Genomic DNA, 23,726 nt, shown 5'->3' with positions numbered 1-23,726 from the left:
AACCCCCCCCACCCATAACCCCGCCCTCTCCCCCCAAAAAGAAAATCCAAATCCACGTCTAACATGGTGCTACGTTTGTTCGCACAGCGCCTTAGGCCTCCATCCAGATGCCTCTTTCGATTCTCTCGAAATATATATATATATATATATATATATATATATATATATATATATATATATATATATATATATATATATATATATATATATATATATATTGTGTATCTTCCATGGGATTCAACAGGTTGTGCATCAGGTCACATGACGAACACGCTGGCCGACTCCTCTACTGGTTAAAGAATAGAAATATACAGACAAAATAAAGCAGCCATGACATCCTCACTGTTTCCTTCTCTACGCAACACACACATGAATGATACACAGTATGTTCCCCCTGGTAGGATATTAGTAGCTGGAACACAAAAAAAAAGAAAGCGCAATTAAGGAATGGATTAGTGCAATACAATAAAGGGAACGAGGGCAGAAGTGCTGAGGAGGAGGAGAAGTGCGAGGGAGTAGACGGGGACTCTGGCTTGTGTGACATCCTTTGGTTTATCTCCGGGGGGGGGGGGGGGGGGAATAATTGGTGTGGGTGTAGAGTTAGAGCGGGTAGAGCAGACATTAACGCAATACGAGCAGCTCGAGCACAGCAGATCGATGACGTGAGAAGTGCACAGTGTTTCTAACCAGTTTAGAGCTGCAAATATATTGATAATCATTTTAATAATTTCTGAAAAAGGTGCAGTGTGTAGGATTCGGCGGCATCTAGTTGCAGATTGCAACCAACTGAATCTAGTTTGTCCGTTCTGGTGTATGTTCAGGTGATTATGAACTAAAGGAAACATATTTATTAGATAATAATAGATCCCCCTGAATGCTACACACCGTTCCTTTAAAATGTCAAACATTGCTTAGCTCGTCAAATGTGAAGATTTGGTGCTTTTCCTTGTCATACATGTAAATTACCTGAATATCTTTGGGGACTGTTGGTTGAAATCAATCATTAGTTGCAGCCCTAAACCGGTACAATTTGTCCAGTGATCGTGTCATAGCTGTCAGCTGATCCTTCTCTTGGGATTACAGTACACCTGTCCTACCACCTCCTAGTTGTACGTTGTGACACTAGCAGCCGAAAGCTCGACCTGCAAGTCATAAGGCAAGTCACAGGGAGCAGCTCAGGTGAAAGAAATACGAGCAAAAAACAATCAGCCTTCTCTGTGGGGCCGTTAGAAGAGCCTCTCTAGCACGAGGACTGTGGCCGAGATAAATGCTCGTTCCAAAATGTGTTTTCAATAATAAAATCAGTTTGGAGCCATTTTTAGTGTCCTGACCAAAGTAGCAGAAGCCCCGCTCTAGAGCCGAGTTGGGTCAGGAATAATCTGCCTCACAAACCCCCTTCAGGTACGGTATTTTAGTTTGCGCAGAGCATCACTCGAGATAAAAATGTTTCTGTCAGTGTCAGTGTGCTGTGGCACACAGGAGAGACGACGGGCAAAGAGAACGCCGCTTCCTCTAAAGCTGCTTGTTTGGTTTGATTGCCTGAAAGCCTCCTTAAAAAAAAAAAAAAAAACATCACTTATACCCACATTTATCCAGTTACACACACACACACACACACACACACACACACACACACACACACACACACACACACACACACACACACACACACACACACACACACACACACACACACACACACACACACACACACACACACACACACACACACACACACACACACACACACACACACACACACACACACACACACACACACACACACACACACACACACACACACACACACACACACTTTAACTTCGAGCTGACAGCGCAGGCGCGCGCCCCCCCACCCCAGAAGCTCCTCAGCGCCGGACCATTCCTGAGCCATTGGCGTACAAATGGAACAAACATGATTGTTGCGCTAAGACGCTTTTGGGGGAAACGCAGTCCTGACAGTGGCACAGTCCAGCCTGGTGTTCAGCATTACTGGCAGGCGAGAAGGCAAAGGGGGGGTGGGGGAGGGCGACGCACACAAGCCTCCATGTGAGCTCATAGTGCTGAAAAAAAATCCCAGCTGATGAATGAATTCTCCCTCCATCGCTCATCCAAACCAGGAAATATTGGTGCTCTTATTGAGGATGATTCATCTATCACATTGTAACCCCTTTGTAGTCAACTAAAGGGATCTGTGCTTCATAATGTGTCAAACTCTTTTTGCTTCATCTCCAAAACCCCCCCCCCCCCCCCCCCTTCACTCTGATAACTCATTACCATCCCCAGCATAAAAGACAGGGGTGTCTAGTCCTGCAGCAGCCCGCCTCGCCACCGCCCTCTGTGCAGGAGGGGGAGCTACGTTATGATTAATTCAGACCGCGTCTGCTCCTCTACTGCAGGTTCTTCAGGATGCGTCCAAAGCGGAAGTCGTAGACGTGCCGGCAGAGATACACCAGCTCGGGGTCGACGTCTGTGGGCACACAGCGGTGGGAAGGGGGGGCGAAGTCGGGACAGCAGGGCACCACGCTGGTGCTGCCGGGTGGGGCGCCTTCGGAGCGCCGCTTCACCAAGGCACAAAATCTAAAAAAAAAAAAAGAATAATAATCAAATATGTCTTCATGTTTCTGTGGCTTTATTTGAAAAATAACAAGCAACTGAAACAGATATTTTCCAATTGATGTCTAAGCAAATGTTCACGGCCTGGTGTTTCCCTCGATTCATTAACAGTTACAGTGTCACAGATGTGCGGTAAGAAAGTCAGAATAACAGCCTTCCAACTGTCGCAGAAGCTGAGGCGACGATTTCAAACCCGTTTAAAAAATACGTCTATTGCTGGGGTGTGTTGCTGTTTCTGTACTTACCTACAGTACTGGGCTAGTGGGAGAACGTAGCATCTGTCTTCTATGCAGGCCACACTATTTTCATCCTGATGCCGAGAGGCGAAAATCTCATTCTGAAACCAACAGTGGGTGTACAATGTCACATCAACACAAGTGCCTCCCATGCTGCTGGCTGAGGGGCGGAAGAAACGACAGCACGTTTGAACCGTGCGCACAGCGGAGACCCTGATTGTTCCCGTGCGATAGGACGGTGCCTCTGCATGTTTCCACCTTACATTACAAAAACCCTGCTCTCCTCAACACGGGCTGTGGTGTTTCACTTTCCAACAGTGAAATTGCTTCTCCTCTCTTACTCTCTGTGCTAGATTGAGGTGGCAGGAGATATCATCATTGTGGTTACACTGAAGTGCATTCCACAGTTTCAGGGCTGCTGAGGGAAAGATAATAACGTCTCCAGCAGCAGAGACAGCTTGTTCATTATTTTCTTATGCATCATCGCCTGTAATGAATGAATTGATAATTGCAAAATGTCTATTATAGCGAAAAAACAATAAATATGTGAAAGGAAATAATCTTTCCTCCCACATTAGATATGTCTGTTAAACCTGCACAAAGAGAAGATACTATTAACAAGTGATGAAGAATTTAATCTCTTTTCTGTCCGTCTTTCACAATCGTTATAGGAAGTTCACTTTGTGTAACTTCAAATTGTTTGTAGAACATTATACAAGCAGCGCCAACAATAAATGTCCTTAGTCGGCCCTTCTTTTGTGACATGAAATGAGAAATCATATGAATATATATACAGTCAAAATATGTACAAAAACATGACAATTTGAAATAATCAAGTAAATTGTTGAAGCTCAGCTCCCAGTTGTTGTTTTTTTGGGAAATGTTGATTTTCAGACGAGGTGTCCTGATGGATGAATGTTTGACATTTTAATATTTGCTTGTAAAAACTACTTAAGACACCCGGCAGTACAGGAGTAGATAAATATAGTTGATGACATTTTCTGTCTTTTCTTCATCTTCAGAAAAATGTGCTCATTAAATTCTGGACCAAGTGGGTCAAACATGGAAAGCCCTTATGGACAGATTCTGTGGAGGAATCGAATGAATGACCCTGTAAAGTAGTTTTAATTAAGCAAATAGATTCCCCCCCCCCCAAGTCTCCCCTGATTTATATTCATTGCACGCTCACTTTAACAACTACTCCATTTTTAAATAAAATTGATTGTGTCCTGATGTTTCTTTGTAATGTTAACTGCTGTCCCAAAATAAGGAATCTCTTTATTAAAAATGTTCTGGTTTTTCCACAATAGAAGAGTTTATTGCAGGTCATTTCTATTTAATTCCAGCAGTTTTGTTATATTTCACATGGTGTCTTATTTCCTCGTGCACACTGCAGCAACAGTCTGGAGTGAAATACAAAATAACCTTCAATAAAAATCTGCTGTTGTAAAAAAAAAAAAAAAAAAAAAAAAGCAGCATGAAATAACATTTTATTGGATAACTTCACACTTTCATGGTTATATTATATATTTCCTCTGTATATGTACTCATATGATTTGTGTTAATCATTCATATTTTCCATTAATTGCACACATCTCCACGTCACGTGTTCATTTACTTCAGTTATTTGCTTTTAACACTTGACGACTGGGCAACATTAAATCGAGCCTCACCTCACAGTGTGCGCTGGGATCTCGGCCTCCCTGTGTGTGCTCAGGTCGGTAGTACCAGAAAAGACTCATCATCAGCTCTCCTGAGGAGGAAGGTTGACACACACACACACACATAAGTAGAGGTAAATAATCTTGGCCATTTCTTCGTCCGTCCGTCCACCGTATCTCTCCGTGATCTCGCCCCTCCTCGTCTCCTTTACCTGTTTTGGGGTCCTCCCACAGCGCTGATATCTTGGCAACGTATGGGAGGGATTTCTTCCTGGGTCCCGATCGAAGCAGCACAGTGTCTCTGATGTGTATCACTTCCCCGTCCCTCTCCACTCCTTCATAACACTGCCGCGGGGCCGTCTCATCCTCTCCCTGCGACAGACACCAACGCATGCACGCACACACAACGACAGGGACAGATATAATTCTCATTACAAGAGACAAAAAGGGATCTGTCACGCGAAGCTGTGTGGCCAAAACACAATTATCTCCCCCCTCACCCTCGAGCTGCAGCTGGTAGCAGCTACGGTTTTGGTATCATCAGGTAGTGGGATACAGGAGAAAAGAAAAGCCTCACTAGAGAGAGAGAGAGAAGTTCTCTAATCTCTCGCTCATCCTCTCTACTCAGAGACGTGCTCACAAACAACCTACCGCAATAAAGACATCCCTCTCCGTTGGCATTCCAACAGGCCTCCAACCGTTGGTGGCCCGTCTGCGGCTGACTCTCCTTTGTTTGGCGCTGCTGAGGCTTGGCATGGGCGACGGCTGTTTCTGGGGCAGCCGCGTGCGGCCCGTGGACAGTGAGCCGGTGGCGGGCTCGTTGCTCCGAGGGCACTCGGTGGCCAGCTTTAGCCGGGCCTGGGGCTGGTCTCGCCCCGACAGCGGGGTCAGCGGGTGGGGTTGAGTCTGGGTGGAGGAGGGCACGCTGGAGAGAGGACAGCTGGACATGGGCAGGGAGGGGAGGACCAGCATGGAGGGGCTGTGGTCACCCTGAGGGGAGGAGTAACCCTCTGGAAAAGTAAAAGGAGAAGAAAAGCAAGAAAACAAAAGAGGTGAAATGTGCACGTAAAGCGAGACGATGTCACTTTTGAAAGACTAAATAACACAATCTCTCTCTGAGCATGTGAGGTCACAGTGAACTTTGACCACCAAACTTCATCCTTGAGTTTAAGTCGATGAAATATGAAGAAATTCTCTCAAGGCGCTCCCGAGATATTTAATATTATCAAACTTTAGGTCACAGTTGCTGTTGTTACGCAAACGTTACATAAAATTAGCAAATTGCATGGTCCCTGTGTAAATCAGCTTAAGAACAGCATGCTTCTTTTATCTTATTCATCAGTCCAGCTTTATACACACACAATTGTTATGCAAAACATTACATATGAGCCAAGAGCTCCTTATCAAGGAATATCTAAGTCACAGCCTCAAGCTTTGGGCACTTTCAAAGCTCATACCAACAAAAGAAAACAGAAATCTTCACACTTGTTGGGCAACACAACTAGCCTGAGGCAAACAACAAAAGACTCTTCAGTTCTTTAAGTCACATCTCTGAGATATGCATTTCTTTTAGTAATAAGAGCTACACAAAGAGGGTTTAAGAGGATGAGTCATAGAAGTGACATAATAATAGTGAATTTGCCATCAGCGATGCTAAATGTGGTTTAGGCAGTCACAGTGTTACTTGTTTAACGTGCTTCATTTACTTATTTCCTCCAGTAACTGAAATGCTACATCGATCTCCATTTTCCACTCACCTGTTTTGATGCCGTGTGTGCATCCAGTGCATCCTGTACTGAAGGAACAGCCCCTGCTGGTGACGGGAGGCATGGCTCTGTAGGTGTAGCCGCCCATCCCGCAGGCGTCCCCGTAACAGGGCGAGGCCACCGAGTTGCAGTAAGCGGGGTGGGGCAGCCTCGAGCCGTGGGACACCCGCGGCCCCAGCAGCTTGGAGCCGGTCATCCGATTGGGGCATAACCCGGACGGGGCAAAGTTCAGAGGTTGCGAGGCCAGGTTCGCCGACGTCGTTCCAGTGTGTGTCGGGTGGGCGATGTGGACGTAGTAGCTGGAGAAGCAGTGGTCGGCGGTGCAGAGGCAGGGGTGGGGGCTGAGGGTGAGGGCTGTGTGCGGGTGGGAATGCGTCAGGGGCGGTGAGGTTACGAGGCACTCGCGCTTCACGGGGGCCATGGCCGAGTTGAGCGGCGGGTCGTCCGATCCCCCGTAGGGCTGCTGGCCCAGGAAGAAGGCCAAGCGGTGGCAGTATTCCACCGAGCCCTCTGGGGGGCAGCAGTAGTACGGGCTCAGTTCGGTCTCCAGCTGCTCTTCCTTCACTTGCTTCAGCGGGTACGCTAGCATGCTGCGAGACTGGTAGCCCGGTTTGGTCAGTCGACGGGTGCAGCTGCCGGTGTCCCACTCCACTTTGGGCTCAAAGTCGGCCTTCTTCTTGCACGCCGTGCAGCCGCTGTGCAGGGGAGCCTCCTTTCTCCCGCTCTGCTTTTGTGAGCGCCCCTTGTGTTTGACCCTGGAGTGCCGTTTTGGGGTCGAGGCCGCGGCGGGAGCCTTGCAGTCTGATGTGATAGTAGCTGTGGGCACATTCTTTACTCTCTGTTTACTGGTAGCAGAGGAGCTGGTTAACTTCAGCAGGGCTGCAGCGTTGAGTCCAGCCAACCGTCTGGGCGCGGGGGCGTCCAGACTCTCCTGACTCATCTCTGCTCGGTTGGCTTTGGCCTTCTTGACCTGCTTGGAGCTTTGGCACCGTTTGAGTTTGTGAGACTTTACTTTACTGACGTTTCCTCGTGTGACCTTCAGACCTCGGGGGACACCACTCCTGGCTGGATTTGCATCCAGGGACATCCCTCCGTTGGTGGGCTCCTCCTGTCTCCTGGCCTGCTTAGCTGCCGTCTGAGACTCATTAGCTCTTTCAAGCAGTAGACTGTTCACTGCCTCAGCATTGAGAGAGGCCAGCCTGCGCTTGCGAGGTTGCGGGACATTAATGCACTCGCCAGGACTTGGGCTGTTTGACTTTGATTTGGTTTTTGGTAACGACTTTGCCTCTTTTCTTTCGATGACTTTCAACTTTTTGGATTTGGGTTTGGGTTTGTGACGCGCATCTCTTCGCACCCTCTCTCCAGAACCCTCCTGCGCTCGGATGCTCTCCTCCAATCGGGTGAGGAGGACGTGACAGCTGAGCCCCTCCCCATCTGAACCCGCAGCCCGCCCGCGCAACGGATACGACTTCCTGTCCCGTTTCTTGTCACGCCTCCGGTCGAGTTTTCTGTTCTGGTCCGATTTTCCTGTCCTCCCTTTTTTGTCGTTCACCGTCTTGGCCATGACTTTCCTTTGCTTGATGACCTCACTTATCTTCTTCGTCCTCCCGAATCGGAGTGAGCGCTCAGGCCAGGCGTCGCCCATAGCGCCACCATGTGGCCAAAGAGGGCAGCTGTCCCACCACTCGGCCGTGCCGTCGCTCGGCCTGAGGGAACCCTTCTGTCTTGCGTGAGTCATCACATGCTTCTCCACGGGGCCTGGAGATAAGAGACTGACAAGTAGTCAAAACTTAAGTTTGTCCCAGTTTCACTGTGTGCTTACAATGTTCACAATACAGTTACTTACAAACAAAGCGTTTAATTAGGTCCATAGAGAGCTGGTTCAGAAACATCTCGTAACATCTTTACAGCTTTAGTTCCTTATAATCACACAGACAACGTTTAAGACCAGCAGGCACCACAGCTCTGGCCGTTTCAGAACAGGAGTGATGGTCAGGGTAAAAGGTGCATTATGGACCAAGCAGGGAACATTATCATCATGAAAATGAAAAAAAAAAAAAGGTTTAAAGTGATGATAAACTAGACAAAGCTGGAGGTGCATCTGTGGTTTGGAAGGTTCTGAGGCACAAAGAAAATGAAAAGCAAGCGAGAACCAACGAGACGCGAGCTTAACAAAGATAGACCATCTTACGTAAGCCTTTGTTTTAGAAACAAACACAACAGCAACATCTGAAGCAAACGCATAAAGAAGTTTAATGAGGAGTACATTCAGCCCAATGGTTTCGTGAATTGATCCGATCGTTTGGCGAGCTCTCAGCTGTTCATAACGGGTGTGTGTGTGTGTGTTTTATGTAGCATGGAGGAAACTGATGCACTCTGTCATTCATTCACTGCCTTATCACCTCGTGTGCACACAGCATACAAATAGCAGCTTGTTAGAGCCAATTGTTTAGGCTGAAAAGAAAATGTCAAAAAGCGCCTTACTAACAAAGTTCAACTGAGGGAAATAAGAGAAATAAACAAGCCGGCTGAACGGGAAGGTGTGATTACTGTTGAACATCAATATCTGAATGTTGAGATCACGTAGAGAAGGGGGACGTTATGCATACATCTCACGAAACATACCGTGAATACTCCCTGAGCTCGTTATGAAATCATTTAGCAATTAAACTCAAATAGCAACGAACAATTAGCTTGGGAGTATTCATAAAGAAAAACGCTCCCGTATCTCATTGTTAAATTAGAACATAAACAGCCATTGAATGCCTCGTGTTTATGTTTACCTGTTCTTTAAATAATGCCCGTATACAGATCACGACTTTACTCGTGTCTTTAGGGAATGGTAATCTCATTTTATACCGGGGCGTGGGTCATAAAGATTTATTGTCTGCCTAATAAGATGGTTAAAGATCCGCATTTAAAAACAGCACACACAGTAGAATCTGCACCACAAAGAAGAACTCCCCACAGCAAATATAATTATACATTTTCCGCCGTTCAACTTTCCTTTTGTAAACTGAACGGAGGGTTTCTTTTGCAACTCACAATAGCTTCTTGTTCTACCCCATTACATCCCATAATTAGCTAGAATCGCTTAATGTAATCCCCACTTAAAGAGGAACTACACACTAAATTAATATTTCTCTCACTGAACACATTCTTGTTAGCACAAGTGTAAACAGGTGTTTTTTTTCCCCAACTAAATTGTGTGTAAAAAACTGCTGTGTGTGTGTGTGTGTGTGTGTGTGTATGTGTGTGTGTGTGTGTGTGGATTTAAAAGTTAGTTTCAGGGGAATTCTGTGGCTGCTCTCCAACTGTGACCAAATAGGCAGGATATTTTGGATATCTCTTTGTATCACTCCCTGTATCAGAAAATACTGCCAGCAGCCATTTAAAAAATATCTATTTTCGCCCCTTGTTTTTAGTAATAAAATATAACATAAACCAGGTTATGAATGATATGTGAACAAACCCCTCTGTGTAGAAACCTTCAGAATAAAGAGAGGAATGAAACTGGAAGGTTTGCTGCATGCAAGAGCTTCTGAAGTAGAGATTCTAGCTCAGAGGTGAAATAAAACGGCCTTTAAAGATACGTTTGTAAGACACTACAGCTGAACACAGTAAAGAAATTAACTAATAGATGTCACCATGAAACTTCCCCAGTTGATTACTTAAATTAAGACGATTCTTTTTTGTATGAAAAGTTTCTGAAATGTTGTTTCTTTGGTAGAAATCTGCAGACAAAGTAATAGAATAAACACCTAAATGTGTATTTTGGATGTTGTCTTTCCACTAGTCTGAAAGAAGACATGACATGGATGCAAAATCATAACATTGACCGGTGCATTAAATTAAATTGCCTCAGGTGTCTCATCATTATTTCATAGCTATGAGTCTGATCACAGTAAGCCGTTTCACTCTGCATGAAGCTGTGCTTCAACAATTACCGGCTTCTGTTCAGACTAGCTCGTCTGCGTGAGGCTCCGAGGGCCGGACGCTTCATGCAGATTCCTCCGTCGCGTGAACTCATTCAAGGCTGGAGATCTTTGGCCCAGCCGACGACTCGCAAACAGTCACAGCCCGACAAGATTTCTCAAACGTGTTGGATTTCGTCTGACTGTGCTTGTGCAGCGTGAAGGCGGTCCAAGACCGAAATGACGAGACTGATCCAGGGCCGGAGCCAATACGAGTGTAGCTCCAGGGTTCATGAAGATGAAGCACAACTTCCTGAACTACAACTCTACAGCGTTTCCCAAAGGAAAAAAAACAGGATTTAATATAATTTCTTCATCATATCTCCACCTCAGAAAGTTTGAATACCTTTAAACAACAGAAAGCTATGGAACAACTCGGGAGCATGTTAATGAAAGACAACATCGGGAGGCGTTTGTCCCGTTATGAGGACGGGTAACTCTCGGCTGTGCTTCTCAAACAACATGTAATCCGTTTTGCGGTGTGACCTCGCCTGCTGAGACTGAAATTCCAAAACCAGAGTGACATACTTATACTCTGAAGTCCAGAATATGACAGATGAAGGCTTTAAACTACCTCAATAACCGAAGTCTCTGTATGTTGATTTGAAGCAACTCTCACATCTAACCAATAACCTCGATGCAGGGCTTTTCATCCAGACTCTTTTTAAACCACAAAGATAATTTTCCACCAGCCGTTTTTTGGGTCACGTCTGAGAAGTGTAGGTGGGGAAACACTGGAGGGAACAACCTGCGAGATGTTATCTCATGTGGCAGCGTTCTGGCCGGCAATTTGGCTCTTCAAACACAGCGAGGCCATGTGATGCTCAGGAAGTAATCTCACATTTACGGGAAGATCAATGACCCTGCGCTCCGTCTCTAATTGGTCAGAAAACCGACCATCAGCTCCTTTCAGAGCATCAAACACCGAGCACACCAGGATGCTTCTTTATTTTATTTTATTTTTTAATGATAAGACTTCCAAGATCTCCCAAGACTCTGGAGGAGATGTGTGTAAAGCAGCGGCCCAGACGATCACACAGAATCCAGGCACATAAACTGACTGATCTACAGACGCCATTCATCTTTGTGAAGCTGCAGTTATAAAGCAAACCATCAAAACAAACTAGAAATGCTTCAGTCCAACACAAATTAGCGCGCACTGGCTCCCAAATCAGCTATAAACCCATCAATTATAATAGTTCATTAAAACAATAAATACAATCCAACACAGCAGAAAAAGCAACTAATGTCACAGCACCAAATGTATAACAATACAGTGGCGATAAGAGATCAAACTGACACACAGCATACGTTTAAACATAGAGGTGAATAGCACACAAGTTAAGAGTCACTTTGTTGGTGAGTTGCCTATTTTGGGAGAGATCGTCCATAGAGATGTCTGCCTTCCCTCTGATATAATGGGACTATGTGACACTCGGCTCAGTTGAAAAGACTCAACAGAAATATCTCTTTCCAAAAAGCATGACCCGATTATTCAAGATAATCCACAGACGTTGTTGTGAGCAGTTTCATGGAGGAACTATGGTCGAAAGAAAAACAGTTCCTATTTCCCTTCCCAATTCTTTTTGTCTTAATAGTTTCGAGAGAAGGCAGACATCTCGACGGTCATTATCTCCAAAACAACTCAAACCAAAACTATCTACATTGATAAACAGCATTACAGGGGAGAGGAAACATATGCATTTTGATTATGGGGTGGACTGTCCCTTTAATTATGTATTAACATGTGCAGCAGGTTAAAAACTGTTTGCTATATATATATCTATATAGATATATATAGATATATATATATATAGATATATATAGATATATATATAGATATATATATATATATGAATGTGAATTGTTAAAAAAGACATTCATTTATAAACTACACTATATCTATAAACTCTTTTCTCAAAGTGACTGTGAGAAAGTCAAACGTATTTCTTTGGACCCTCTCCGTGAGACCTTGTACCATAACAACATAGCAATACAGTGAAACATATACAGACAAGTCTCCATTTCTGTTGGCGCTGCAACATTTTTGCCGCAGAATGAATGAATTATATATATTCCTGAAATGTGAAAAAGTTCAAATTATTTCCTGATTTCCTGACCAATACCTCCTAACCCGACCCGCCAGATGGTTTGGTACACAGAACCATCTGAGAGGCCGTAATTGAAAACAGTTTGGATAAAGGGCGGGCACAGGTGATTGGATGAACCGTCTGTCAATCAAACTCTTGCCAAAGCGAGTCAGGAGACCAAAAGAAATGTTTCATCTAGAAAAGCCTTCAGTGTCAGTTCTGATGAAAACTGATGCTACGCTAACCTCTTCAGGAGACGCTATGTTTGTTTTGAACTCTCTCTCACACACACACACACACACACACACACACCTCACCCACGCCCACAGCTGCTAGTAGCTACTTAAACACGTTACTTGATGTCTGACAAGATGGATTTTCTAATCATTTTCATACAGTCCCTAATTTGTAGATTTCAAGTCTCTCAACTTCTTCAAATAAGACGAATTTAAGAAGGAAAAATGTAGTTGGATCTGCTCATAATTCCATAATTTATAATAAAGACATCAGAAGTAGAGAATTGGCTTAACTGCAAAGCATCACAATTAATCTACGTTATCCAACCAATTAACACATGCAATATACCAGATCACATGCTACAGCCACAACCCCCTCATCAGACAATATCACACCTGTAATTAACACACCTCGACCTTCTGGGGTTTAAAATGTCTCCTTTCAACTTTCAGGTGAGAGACAGGTGAAGACAAACCAGCTGCTAACCTGCTGGGATCGGATTGAGAGGGCTTTTTTTGTTTTTATTTTACATGTCTTCACGTCACAGCTGGTGACGAGCAGCTACGAAGCTCTGGCATGTTGAGTTTTATCAAGAAGAGATAAAAAGGACTCCAGGCATGCCAAACATTCTGGTCACTGTCTGGTTTGTTGTTGTTTTTCTTCTCAGACTTGCACCACAGCCTTGAGCTTGAACACCATCCAAGATGTGGAGGGAGGTTTGCATACATGCACACTTAATGCATACATTTATGCTGCATGCGTACATATAAATAAATATATATATATATAGATGTATACAGCGGCTGAGCAACACAGTAGGATGGGATACAGTACGGCTTGACGTAGCTTTCTCATCTGAAGTAGACAGCCAGGCTCTAAATATGGGCTGGATAGAGGAAGGGGGGGGCTACCCGAACACACCAAGCAAAATAAAGGGCAGTCACCACCTCTTGATCACATTTTATAACCGGATTCCTTAATACCGACACGGTGGCTGCTCTGATCCCGGTCCTAGGGAGGATATGGCACGTATGGCACGTATAGCAGCCCCCCACACCCACCCCGTGTGCTACCGCTTCTGGTGCACGAAGCCGGGAAAAAAAAAAAAAGAAGGGTTTTCTGCGCTCCTTCTTCTCTGGACGGCTGAGCGGTCGGAGCAACTTCAAACATTCAGGCGTTGAAATAGCAACAAACAATCGAGCTGGTAACTTACGGCTCGCCGACGCACGCGTCCTCCTGCCAACAGCCGGGAACCGTCGAACAAATCTGCGGGTGAAGCGAGAGAGGAGGTGTTGGTGGTGGTGGTGGGAGGGGGAGAGAGGGTGGGGAGGAAGCCGCCGGACTGGTGCGATGGCAGAGCTCCGTAAACTGGGAGAGCTGGGGAGGAGTGGAGAGAGGACGGTCGGTGGCGCCGTGTGAGTGTGTGCGTGCGCGCGTGTGTGAGCTCTTCCTGGTTGAGCTTCTATACCCGATTTTTTTTTTTTTTTTTTTGCAGAAAACTTAATCTGAAGCGATGTCGGACCAGCCTCGACAGACACAGCGTGTGCATTGTGACGGAGGGTGATAAGTCACTATACGTGTATTTAACTTCCACTACATTAAAACGCGGCGCTACATCACGGCCGATGGATGTTACCCCACCCCACCCCCCCTCCAGACTGCCTCACCCTGTCATTTCGTCGTGACCAAACCACGACCAGTGAACCACCAGACTGTTCAAACACGTCTGGAGAAATCCGAATGAAGGAGAAATGCATTACAGACGCTATTGTCCCGTGTGGTGCGTGGGAGATATGGCTTTTTTAAATGCTTCCCATTTAGCAAAAGTTCTGATGGGATGTAAACTCACTTTAAAGCAGCTCTTTATGGCCCCGCAGGTGTTGAGAAATCAATTAATCTAATGTGCTTTTAAAGGGTTTAAAAATAACTTTCTACAAAATATCTGCATTTCGTTGAAGTCACAATCAATTAAAGGTTTCGTTAAACTCTCTAGCGGCGATTGGAACCAGGTAGCGATGGGTCGATCGGACTTTTTCAGTCCCGATATCGATACGGAGCACCGACGTGATACAAGAGTTTAATTAACCGTCTGTATGTCTCACTATGTTGAAGAGACTGGGATCATTCCTTCCACGTGTAAGGAAACATCAGGCTTTAAACGTCGCTTTCAAACAAAATGTAACAAATTGTTGTTACATTTGTTAAAATGTAACATTGTAAAACATTGTTACAATTCGTGTTCCGGCAACTTGGAAAAAAGAATGATCAGGAATTACAATTTAAGAAGAAACTTTTTAATGCAGCAACAAATTGGCCAAAACTTAATAAGGAATTCAAAATTCAAATAAATAACCAACCCAGATATTTTAGTCTGTATCGGACTAATATTCGATACCGGTGCTCCCCTAGAACCAAGATGAGCCCAAGACTATTCACATCAAAGACAACCACATGAGAGGGGGCTCGTGTTCTCCTAGTCCTATGAAATCCAAGCTAACTCCACTATTGTAGAGGTACGTCACACATACTGTCCATAAGTATTTAGACTCTTCAGATAGAACAGTAGTAATGCCACGCCGTAAAAATACTTGACACAAAAGTGCATTATTTTTTCGAGAGGTACAGAAGTATCGTCCACAAAATGTTCGTATCAAAAATAAAGAATCCATTATGCATTTCATTAAGCAGTGTGTTGTAGCTGGTGGAAGTGGAGCTAATTCTTCACATTATGTAGCTATTGTTACATAGTTTCATCATAACAATCGTATTTATTATATTTAATAATAGGGCCGTAGCGTCTCCCCTCCATCACCAGCTCTTAAGTCTCTAACATCCTGTAATTATATGGAGTTGACCAGCGCCGCAGAACTCCAGATCTTGGTCGACCACATTTTTGTCTCTGTCTCAGAGAAAGACGACTCGGGTGCCTGTGCATCGTCTACATTCATTCGTTTGCTCATAGAAAACAAAAAGGAAAATGTCCACACATTAACTTCACCTCTGCAATGCCCTTTAATTATTCATCAAGACATTTCTCATGGTACACTTATACCCACATAGTATGTGTGGCATTTAAAGAGGAGAAAGAAGAATCTTCATTGGTTTTCTGTGGGTGTTTTATGGGAACGTGGATCTATCAGATTTATTTGAGGACTGCCTCTGATTTGCATGAGTCCTTCAGTATGGGACTCGGTCTCGCCCTGCCTGGTCTTGATCTGGTCCAACCCCTCAAAGTCTTGGTCTTGATACACTCTTGGTTGGTCTTGGTTAAGCTGGTCTAGAACACTGGATTTGACTTATTCAGTCTCCTATCCAGTCATGTTCATTGTCAATTTTAAAGTCAAAATGATGTTTCAAAGCCTCATATTGAAATGATAGTGGCAATAATCTGAATCCTTTTCATCACATTGGTCAAATTTGAATCTATTCAGTTTAATCTACAACATAGTGTACATTTGTAACTGTAGAATATAAACTGGCTCCCCACAGGGACTACCAGGGACGTGACCTCAGTGTCCTCAACTACAGCTGCGGTCCTCCATATAATTTGTACGTGTCCTCATCTACATCGTAACTATAGCGGTCAAATAAACAGAGTTAAAAAGTACAATCTAAGAATACAAGAAAATAAAAAAGGTGCCAGCTAGAACCATATAGGGTTCTTCAGCTTGTCCTCATAAGAGAACCCTATTTGGTTCCTGGAGAGTTCTACCAAACACAAACACAAAAAAGGTTATATCAAGAACCCTCTGAGGAAGCTTTCTCTGAGAAGTTCTACAGAACCCTTCTAGGATGTAATGGTTCCACCCATAACTATCCAGAACATTTCCACCCTCTCAGGGTGCTTTCAAGAATCCACCATAAGGGGTTCTACCTCAAACCCGTATATATTCCAAGCGTTTCATCTAGAATCCAGCCAGGTGGTTCAACTGAGAAACCTTTTATATTCCAAGGGTTTCATCTAGAACCTTGAAGGGCCAGATCTGATGTGGTGCTGCGCAACCCACAACAATCATGGCTCACACTCTGTTTTTTTTGGGAGGAGGGGGGGGGTTCTGTTGTGGGCGTTGCCTTTTAACACCCTTGCTTTGAACAATCCTTGTGGAACTCCCTCTTCAAAAAAGGGTTCTTTTGATGAAAAGGGTTCTTAACGGAGCCCTTGGTCTTACAAATAACCATTGAAAACCCCTTTTCTTCAAAAAAAAAAAGGTTCTTCAGAAGCAAAAGGGTTCCAAGTAGAACCTGATTGGAACACTCTTAGAAATAACTACAACCAGTAATATAAGAACTTTATGCTTCTACTGTCTATCGAAATATAGCAGGAAATGGAGATACTCAAATAAAGAGTAAATACCTGAAATGTATACATCAGCAGAGTACTCCGTAACATTCCACCGCACCATACTGAGCTACTTTATTTATTCAGGTTTGTGAAAATGTAATCCATTACATTACATACTGCCTGTTGACAGTAGAACAATGAAGAGTGTATCTCTGTGCAGCAGTCACCTTGGAGCTCAAACTGCCTTCCTCAGACACAAAGACTGAGGTAGGATGTGGAGCATCTGGAGCTCAGTAGTTATTTTAATAAGGTGCAGCAACTAAAAGAATGTCTTCGTTTGAGCAAGAGGAGGCAGTGGCGGTGTAGCTGTGTGGTTTCCCTGCACTTGCGCCAATAGATGTTTCTCTTTAGGGCGGACAGGTTCTGGGTGTTACTTGTGACTCAATGCTTTGCCATAATGTCCGTACAGCACCGCCTCCTTCTTCTCCGTCAAAGACACGCTTCTTGTCGCAACACTGCACCTTTACTAAAAAGCTTTAAGTAGAACTGCGTCCTGCAGACTTCACGCCTGTCAACAGTTTGGCAATAATCTGATAAAATCACTGACTACATGCGAATTAAAAGAAATAAATACCAACATTTGAAACTCTTCAGTTACCTATTCTTTATCTTGTCTGTCATTATAGCCATAAAACTGGCATCACAGAAGGGTGATGTTTACCCTTTAAACATGCACACCACCACTTAAAAGCCCTCCACAATATTAGGTTTATCGGTTTTAATTGCAATTTACATTTAAAACGCATTTCTTCGTGTTGTTTTTCTTGCTCCAGAAAGCTTTAAAAAGGGCTTTTTTTTGTCAGATGAGGAATCAATACCTGACATTAATGAAAGCAGCCACTTTGCTACCTACGGTACTCAAAACCCTTTTTAATAGCAACAAATGGCGCTGAAAGGGCCAAATTATACAGTTGAAGACACCGTTATTACATCAATTCAAACTCTTCAAAGAGTGCCTGTTCATTAAGCAACGACATCTACTACTTGGTGAAAAACTTAACAGGAATGTCAAACTGTGGCAAAATAGCTGCAAAGCCTCCATCACCGCCGCAGTTAAATCCACATAAACACATCTGATAACATGGTAAAACTTTATGAGGTGATAAAATGTCGTGTCGTCAGCTTGTTTAGCTTTCTCCAAGTGGACAAAAAAAAATCCTTTACTGTACTGTAGTTGCCAGTGTAGTACATAAAATATTTAATTATATAGAAAAAAAGATGAGATTATATATCTCCTGACAACCTCTACAAGTACAGAGTATCACTATTACACAACTTTTAACCATGACTAGCCCTAGATCCACAAAACTGCGTGAGCGTCTACAGAGCTCAGCCGGGCCCCATGATTGGCCAGCTTTGCGAAGGGTCAATTGTATAGAAGTCTATGAGAAAATGACTCTACTTCTCTCTTGATTTATTACCTCAGTAAACATCGTAAACATGAGTTTATGGTCTCAATCTCTAGTTTCAAGTCTTCTTCAATACAGCATGATGTTCATTTAGTAAATTATAGTCCATTTAGACTCAAACAGACCATAAAGCAGGGGATGCTTTAGGGCGGGGCTACGTTGTGATTGACAGGTCCTTACAACAGTGTTGTCGGGTCTGGGAGTTGTCCGTGTTTTCATCTTAGAACTTTTAACCTTTCACACTGTTGTCAGTTCATCAAAGGTAATTGCAACATTTACCTTTCATGAACTGTGAAGACGGAAGTTTATTTTGAAAAGACTGCACGCATGTAACAAGTGGAAATTGACACGTGTTGCTGACAAACCGTTGTAGGATACGTCAAAAATAATGACAGCTTAGAGTCAAAAGCAAAAGATGACTTGCTTCTATGTATTATGTTGGACACTGGTTATTATTCTTATTATGTTAGATTCATATTGATGGTTCCATAAACATCCTCTCACTGAGATTATAAAGCTGAAAGTGTGTAGTGAAAGTTTGTTATTCAGCAGAGATGGATCGCTGAAAGTGACACACAGAGGCGATCCGACCTCTGTCCACACGTTCATCTGCTGCCCCAAAGTGCCACACACACACACACACACACACACACACATTCAGGTGTCCTACATCTCATCGCCGGCTCCAAGCTGAGAGCCGACATGAAAGCATCTGTGCACAAGAGGAGCGTGGCAGGGCATTGAAAATTAATTTAATAATCTGGGCAGAGCTTCTACTTAAAGGGCCACCATGGGTTAATTATAAAAATCAAACATACATCACCATGACAGGACTGTGCCACGCATGTTAGGATTTCAGCTCCGGCTAGATTTCCTTATATAAATGTGTGTAAATGGATGTGGTAGAAAACCATCCAGCAGGTGGGATTTATTTCAGAGACGTGAAAAGAAACCAGGTGTCTGGTAACCGGGTTTCTTCAGGACAATGACAGTGAAGGAACATAAACAAGCCTTGATCCAATGAAACCAAGCAACCATGACCCCAATCTTGCGCCTCATCGGAAGGTGCACCTATATGAGGCTGCTCAAACACACATGGGTGCACTGTTAGCATTGTTAGCGCCGTTATTTATGAGCCGCCAGCGCAGCTGTTGCCATGTTGAGAGCCGTTGAGAGGCAATCAAAATGCTCCTAATCCCGTAAATCGCACCTTTAAATGGAGTTGTGTTGTATTTTGTGGCATTACAGGTAAAAGAAAAAGGGAAGTGTGGTGGCTGGGCGTGGTTGGGCGCAGCTGCAGAGGGGGCAGAGTGGGGAGGAGTGGTTCAGGGAACGGTGCTGGGAAGAGCACAGGAAGTTAGTTAGTAGTGGTGTACAGTAGTCCTATAGGTTTCATCATGTAGCATCATTCAATAGAAGGCTTAATTCAGCCCTCAAATTTGTTTAAAATCAACTAAACAATCCAATGCAGTACATCACACCTGAGTGCAGTGGTGGAAGAATCACTCAAAATCTTTATAAGTTTTATAAGCTTATCACATTTTTTTACGTGCAACATCTTATTTTGAAAACTAACTGAACTATAGCTGTCAGTTACATGTAGTGGAGTAAAAAGTAGGCTGCAACAATTCCCTCTGAAATGAAGTAGAGTAAAAGTATAAAGTAGCATAAAATAAAAATACAAGTAAAGTACAAGTACCTCAGAATTGTACTTATTTGCAGTACTTGAGTACGGAGTTAAAATCCACCACTGCCTCAGATTTGTGCAGCTTTTAGGTTTTTCTGTTAAATTAAGGCCAAAGTGTTGAAAATGATTTGCACAACTGAGTGATGATACAAAGTGATAGAATACAAGCAATTTACATAAACACAGATGATTTAAATATACCACTAATCCAAAAGTTCCTCTAAAGGCCCGAATCTCAGTGATGATTTAAGCATTTGATTTGGACGTTGGCAGAGATCCATTGATAATTCACAGTGGATTTCCTTCACAGTAACAGCTCAGTTATTAGTCCTGTATGGCTATTTAATGGCGGGTCTAGGTGAGAGTCATTTGAACACTTCTATATTAACTTTTCTGACATTTATGATGTCTTAGTGAGGCGGGGTGTGTCGGATCAAAGAGAACATGTGGTAAAGAGGTGCTGCATGGTGAAGTACAAGTCTGCTGAAGAAACTCCAAAAGATTAATGTCCAACTACAATAAACTAGTGCGTCAGAGAGTCTCCTGGCAGATCACTTTTCCTTCATTTACACTGCAGGATGGTCTCATGGCGGCACTGAAAAAAAGAGACTCAAAGGAGACTTGGCAGAAAAAGAGAGGCAAGTCACTTATGTGTGAATAAGAGATAATTATTAAAGGTGGCAGTCGGTTAGTAGTGATTATTAAAACATAGAAAGAACATCAATAAGTTACAAACTTCTACTTAAACTGAGCTCTCACATTAAGATTTGATCTAGTTTTGTGACTGATCCACAGCAGTGGAAAGTAACTAAGTACATCTACTCAAATACTCTACTTAAGTACAATTACGAGGTATTTGTTCCCCTGCCGTATTAGAATCGTGATTTAACTAAACTTAGACTGATTAATTCAAAGTCGTCTCGTGAGTTTTGAAAATAAAAAGGGAGTTAAATTTCACTGAACTTGAGAAAACAAGTTCGATAAATATTTATTAAGTTCAGTCAGATCAGTCGCAGTCCAGTTACATTTTCTTAGTCTTGTTGGAGCGTCTTTGTACCAGAGTTACTACAAAAGGCAACTGATTATCCATTTCATTTCACATTAAGGCATCGATTATTCCAATGTCCAAACACTGAATATATATTAGTGTGGCGGAACGTTTCTGCTTTTCTTTGTTCCTGCCTCACTGATCAGCTCCCGACCCCTCAGATTTATCTTGTGACCCTTTGGAAGGGCCTGACCCCCAGGTTGAAAACCACTAAACAACCAGACTATAAGTAAAGTAGTAAAAGCTCCACCTCAGCCAGCCGATACCGAGATCAAGTATCAGGCCAGGTCCGATCTATTCAATTCAGCTCTATGTTAACATACCGTGTACATTATATACTGGAAATGTGATTCTGTTTAAGTTTCTATACCAATTTGTTGCTACATTAAAAAAAGTGTACACTTGAATTGTAATTTATGCATTAATAAAACATATTTAAGTGATTATGGAGGGATTTTTTGAGGGAGATCTGTACCACAGAAAGATGTTTACTAAAGTCTGTATGATATGATGTGCAGGCCACAACATCTCTGCTTCACATTTCTCCTCCTGCCATTTGAAAACCACAGTCGGCCTTATTGCAATTTGGTTACAAGTAATTGTGCAGCCCTATAAGACATGTGTATAATATTTCTATAGTGTTGCATTTGTACTTTTACCTTAAGTTGAAAAGATCTGAACACTTCTCACCACTGCTGATGAAATATTTAAACATGGGTTTGTGATGCACTATCCCCAATATTAAAAGTGCATGAATTGCAAGTATTAAAAAGGGAACGTGGAGCCACTGTATAATTGAATAAGAGTTCAAAACAACAAGTTAAATGCACAGGATTGCATTTCATTCCAGATTCCAGTCAGTTTAACATCTGCACAAACAGGAAACTGTCAACACACAGACAGTGCTCTGTATCTTAATAGATTAGCGGTCAGGCGTCTCAATGATTTCACATGAAAGTGTTTGGTCCATGTTTCATTTTTATCTGACCAAAAAGGACTTCACTCAATAATAAAAAATAAAAAAAGAGCCTTTCTCCTTCCACTTTTCTTTCTTTCCTGCCGAAGATCATCCACTGACTACCCACGCCTCGGGAGGTTTATCCATGATGTCATAACACCATCATCCCGTCACTGCCTTTTGACCTAATTGGCCAACTGTGATGTGGGCTAATTGCGTCGGCCTTTGCGACGCCCCTTCGTTTACCTGAGCAGAGCAACACACACTCCAACACCACTGACTGTTATTTCCTCCTCGCTCATATTAAAGTGTCTCTTATGTTCAAAAATATATTAGTAGCCCGTTAAAAAGGGCGCAATACGAGCACGCATTGAGCAAATAAATAGATATTATTACCACCAAGGAATGCCACAGGCTTTATGTGCCGTAAAGTTTGTAACCCCTCGTGCGTGCGCACACAGCTTACACGCACACACACACACATATCCAGGTGAACACATCGCGCATCCATCCAGCCAATCATGATATTAGTGAGCTCACAGACTGCTGTGTCCCTTTCCTTGACCTTGTTTCAGTCTATTCCGCGGACAAAGCACTATTATCGCTTTGACATTACACTTTGGAGGCTGCTGCTGCTGCTGCTGGTGGTGGAGGAGGTGACGGGGGAGAGAGAGAGGGAGAGGGAGCGAGAGGGGGGTGAGGCTATGATAACACACATTGCACGGTCAGTCCGACTGAGTACCACTCCCTGGGAATCTCCTTCATCACCATGGCCATTATCTGCCTCTGCAACGTCCTCCAGACATTACTAAAATGCATACACACATAATAAAAAAGAGGAAAGCTGGCCATGCAAACCCCTTATGCTCTGCCTGAATACAAAAAAAAAAGCAATGAGGAAAGATAATGTGGAGCAGCCGCTACTTACCGTAACGTAGCTCTCTCTCTGCGTGGCGGGCACTATCTCGTCTAATTTTTCAAACGGTGCGAGGAGCCAGTCGGTGGGCACCTTATGGTTTCCAAACGGCAAGTCAGCCTCGTCCGACTGCTGAACCGATGCAGCTCAAACTGGAGGAAATAAAAAAAAATTAAAAAAATACCCGAATGTCGCCGATGTGTCGCCACTCCACTCGAGAGGAAAAACCCCTCTTCTAAAATATCGACGGAGAGGAGAGAGGAAGAAGAGACGGAGCAAAACTACTCTCTTCTCGCAGCACTCCTTTCCGAGAAGAGCTGGGTTCGCCCGGGATGGTTGTTTATTTAATTTTTTTTATATCCCATCCACTCTTGCGACGCCAACACGGCTTCAAAAAAAGAAAGAAGAAGAAACCCTTCGCGTGTTGCTGCTGGAGTGCGTATAGCCTGCACACACGTCGCTTATATCCGCCACTTGGCATTAACACCGCACGCAGCTCTTTCAGTTTGCGCACCAGTCGGCGTGTTGAACAACAACTAGCAGCACAACATGACTGCGGCGCTGACAGACTGGGGGGGTGGTGGTTGGGCCCCTACTGCCACGCAAAAGTGAAGAAACCCTCAGCAGACTCTCCGGTCCCGTTTTAAGAAACAAAAATAAATGTGTTTTACATAACAACAAGAACATCCTCATCCTACTTCTGTGCTGAAGCATGTGATGGCAACATGGTGAGACTTTTAAAGGGGTATCCACGCGTAACTGCAGGCTAAGGGGGTTGCCTCTTTT

At 43.6% G+C, this 23,726-nt stretch overlaps 1 protein-coding gene across 6 annotated transcripts; it reads right to left on the bottom strand.

The window, feature by feature from the left end:
* Positions 1–562: 562 nt before the first annotated feature.
* LOC142941825 (bromo adjacent homology domain-containing 1 protein) lies at positions 563–23,667 on the bottom strand. Of its 6 annotated transcripts, none has more exons than XM_076083930.1 (8): positions 22,953–23,667; positions 13,794–13,846; positions 6,271–8,051; positions 5,165–5,523; positions 4,726–4,885; positions 4,526–4,605; positions 2,862–2,953; positions 563–2,580 (listed from the first exon to the last, which is right to left on the bottom strand). In XM_076083930.1, the coding sequence occupies exons 3-8, from the start codon at positions 8,015–8,017 to the stop codon at positions 2,391–2,393; spliced, it is 2,628 nt and encodes an 875-aa protein (XP_075940045.1). In that variant the 5' UTR covers positions 8,018–8,051; positions 13,794–13,846; positions 22,953–23,667; the 3' UTR covers positions 563–2,390. The 6 variants fall into 6 exon arrangements, with proteins under 6 accessions (XP_075940045.1, XP_075940047.1, XP_075940046.1 ...); XM_076083932.1 differs by having other exon boundaries at positions 6,271–8,037; XM_076083931.1 differs by lacking the exon at positions 13,794–13,846.
* Positions 23,668–23,726: the final 59 nt, after the last annotated feature.

The sequence above is a fragment of the Anarhichas minor genome, unplaced genomic scaffold (genome assembly GCF_050575085.1).
Source record: "Anarhichas minor isolate MPS153535 unplaced genomic scaffold, ASM5057508v1 ptg000136l, whole genome shotgun sequence".
Taxonomy (NCBI): Eukaryota; Metazoa; Chordata; class Actinopteri; order Perciformes; family Anarhichadidae; genus Anarhichas; species Anarhichas minor.
Note: the sequence above shows the minus strand (reverse complement) of the source record. Positions and strands in the feature narration are given on the sequence as shown.

Bases quoted from the DNA above. Each gene is read 5' to 3' on its own strand.
- LOC142941825 (XM_076083930.1), bottom strand. From the start codon at position 8,017: ATGACTCACGCAAGACAGAAGGGTTCCCTCAGGCCGAGCGACGGCACG. The intron at 4,886-5,164 runs GTAGGTTGTTTG...TGTCTGTCGCAG, and splicing joins AGAGGGATGTCTTTATTGCG to GGAGAGGATGAGACGGCCCC. The intron at 2,954-4,525 runs GTGAGGCTCGAT...TGTTGGTTTCAG, and splicing joins ATCCCAGCGCACACTGTGAG to AATGAGATTTTCGCCTCTCG.